The sequence below is a fragment of the Fulmarus glacialis genome, unplaced genomic scaffold (assembly GCF_000690835.1).
Source record: "Fulmarus glacialis isolate BGI_N327 unplaced genomic scaffold, ASM69083v1 scaffold32948, whole genome shotgun sequence".
Lineage (NCBI taxonomy): Eukaryota > Metazoa > Chordata > Aves > Procellariiformes > Procellariidae > Fulmarus > Fulmarus glacialis.
In genome coordinates this window covers 9,319-11,302 of record NW_009230719.1, presented here as the reverse complement: position 1 = coordinate 11,302, position 1,984 = coordinate 9,319, and the positions used below count along the sequence as shown (strand labels likewise).

General features: G+C 38.0%; 1 protein-coding gene across 1 annotated transcript in view; it reads left to right on the top strand.

Annotated features, from left to right (window-relative positions):
* NDFIP1 (Nedd4 family interacting protein 1) overlaps positions 1–1,984 on the top strand; it is a gene marked incomplete at its 5' end in the record, with an annotated part of 7,935 nt that overhangs the window by 4,601 nt on the left and 1,350 nt on the right. Inside the window, 2 exons of the mRNA XM_009584337.1 lie at positions 65–131; positions 737–842. Of these exons, the coding sequence (XP_009582632.1) occupies positions 65–131; positions 737–840 (171 nt within the window). The remainder of the gene's footprint in view (positions 1–64; positions 132–736; positions 843–1,984) is intronic.

Genomic DNA, 1,984 nt, shown 5'->3' with positions numbered 1-1,984 from the left:
TTGGATTCAGAAAATCCCGTGTGCTCTGACTTGGTTTTTTGTTTTTTTTTGTTTTTTTTTTTAGTTCTCCACCTATTTTCCTGGTTACTTTGATGGCCAGTATTGGCTTTGGTGGGTCTTCCTTGTACTAGGTGAGTGTTTGTTCTGAGGAGAAGAGGGAATGCATGCTTAAAACTCTGTAAAGTGCGATTAGGGCTTTTGTGAGCATTGCTATACGGGCTATTAAAATACGTGTGTGTAGATGTAAAACTGAAATGTAACCCTCAGAGGAGTACTCCTTTTACTGAATGCCTTCTACATTTTAAAGGTACACATAAACACTGTCCTTTTGTTGTCATTTCTTGGTGGCAGCATCCTATTTATCATCCAGGAGGAGTGAAGAAGAGAACAATGCTTGTCTTCGTAGTAACTGATGTTGTATCTGTTCTTATATCTTAAATGGAAGAGTGGGTTGTGGTCTTTCTTTTTTTTTTTTTTCCCCTCCTTCTTTGGAAGTGACTGGATCTCATTTGGAGTCAAAAGTTTTGTGTTTGGCTAAGGAAAGTTTGTTTTTGAGATTGCCTGAAATTGAAAGATTAGATGTCATTGATACAAAAAAATTTCTTGTATTAAATCAGCTATTGTGCATCCAGCAACTTAGGTCCCTCCATACTGGTAACGGTGAGTTGAGCTTCTCCCTCTCTAATTGAAGAAGCAACACGTGTGTTAACTGGACAAATGTGTTTCTTCCATCTAGGTTTTCTGCTGTTTCTCAGAGGATTTATTAATTATGCAAAGGTTAGGAAGATGCCAGATACTTTTTCCACTCTCCCCAGAACCAGAGTTCTCTTTATTTACTAAAGGTAAACTTTCTGCTTTCCTGAATTTGTTCTGTTTTGTTTTTAACTCTATTTAGTGACTCTTTTAGGCTAGACTTTGCTTGAATATTTTTAAAACACAAGGCAGCAGAAAACAGTTGTTTCTTGGTATCCCATACACAGCTCCTGTTTCTACAGAGTCCAGACTGACTTGGTGGGGAGCAGAGAAATACTTGACATTTCTTCCTGAGTTTTTGCTTTGAGGAATGGTATATTCATTAGATTGCATAGCTTGAATTTTAAGAACAAAATCTTTGGCCCTTAGTATTGTACTGTATTTAGCAGGTGTGTCTTTCAGAATAAATAGCATGCCTGAAACACGTGGTATGTCCTAAACATGAGTAAAGGTCACAAAATGTTGTTAGAAGATTGTGCCAGTGTCTTTGGCTTATGTCCCAGAAAGAATAATTTGTCTGAATTTTGCATGCCGTTTGAATTTTCTGCCAAGTTCCTGAAGAAATTAAGCTCTTGCACACCTTTGCTCTTTGAAAACCCCTCCCACGTACTTGGACATACTGTCCTGCCTGAACATCTTTCAAAAACCTTAATGCCTAAAAGTCTTTCACTTTAAGGCTAAACCTTAAAGTTGCTGCCTTCTTAATGGGACTCTAAAGAAGTAGGCTTAAGTAGTTGAACCTTTCTAGCATAATTTCCTGCTTACAGCAGATAATGGCCTTGCATTAAATGTCCCTCCCTGAAGGGAAGGAAATCCTGTAGTAGGCTGCTTCCCAGATGGTGAGTGCAACATGATGCTCCCTTTAGAAATATCATAATAACACTAGATTTCCCCAAGACAGGGTTGAAGCAACTGTAGCTGGGACAGTGGTATAAAGAAACCAAACCCCAGCTTTAAATTGGGGGTCATTAAATTGTTCAGATTTTAAAACCGAGGCTTGATTTTCCAAATGCGCTTTCCTTCTATTAGAAACTGCAAATTGCGTAAGATTCTGCTTTGTTTCTAGTCTGTAGTGAGAACATGCTACACAAAACGGGCATTGTGCAGTGTTTTCCAGCTTGAGTTTTCCACTGGTGATAGTGTGTAAAAAATAGTTCAGTCAATTTATTTAAGTGTTTCAGTTCTGTTTAACAAAGTTATGGTTTATGACCTCCTCCAGGATTTGTAATAT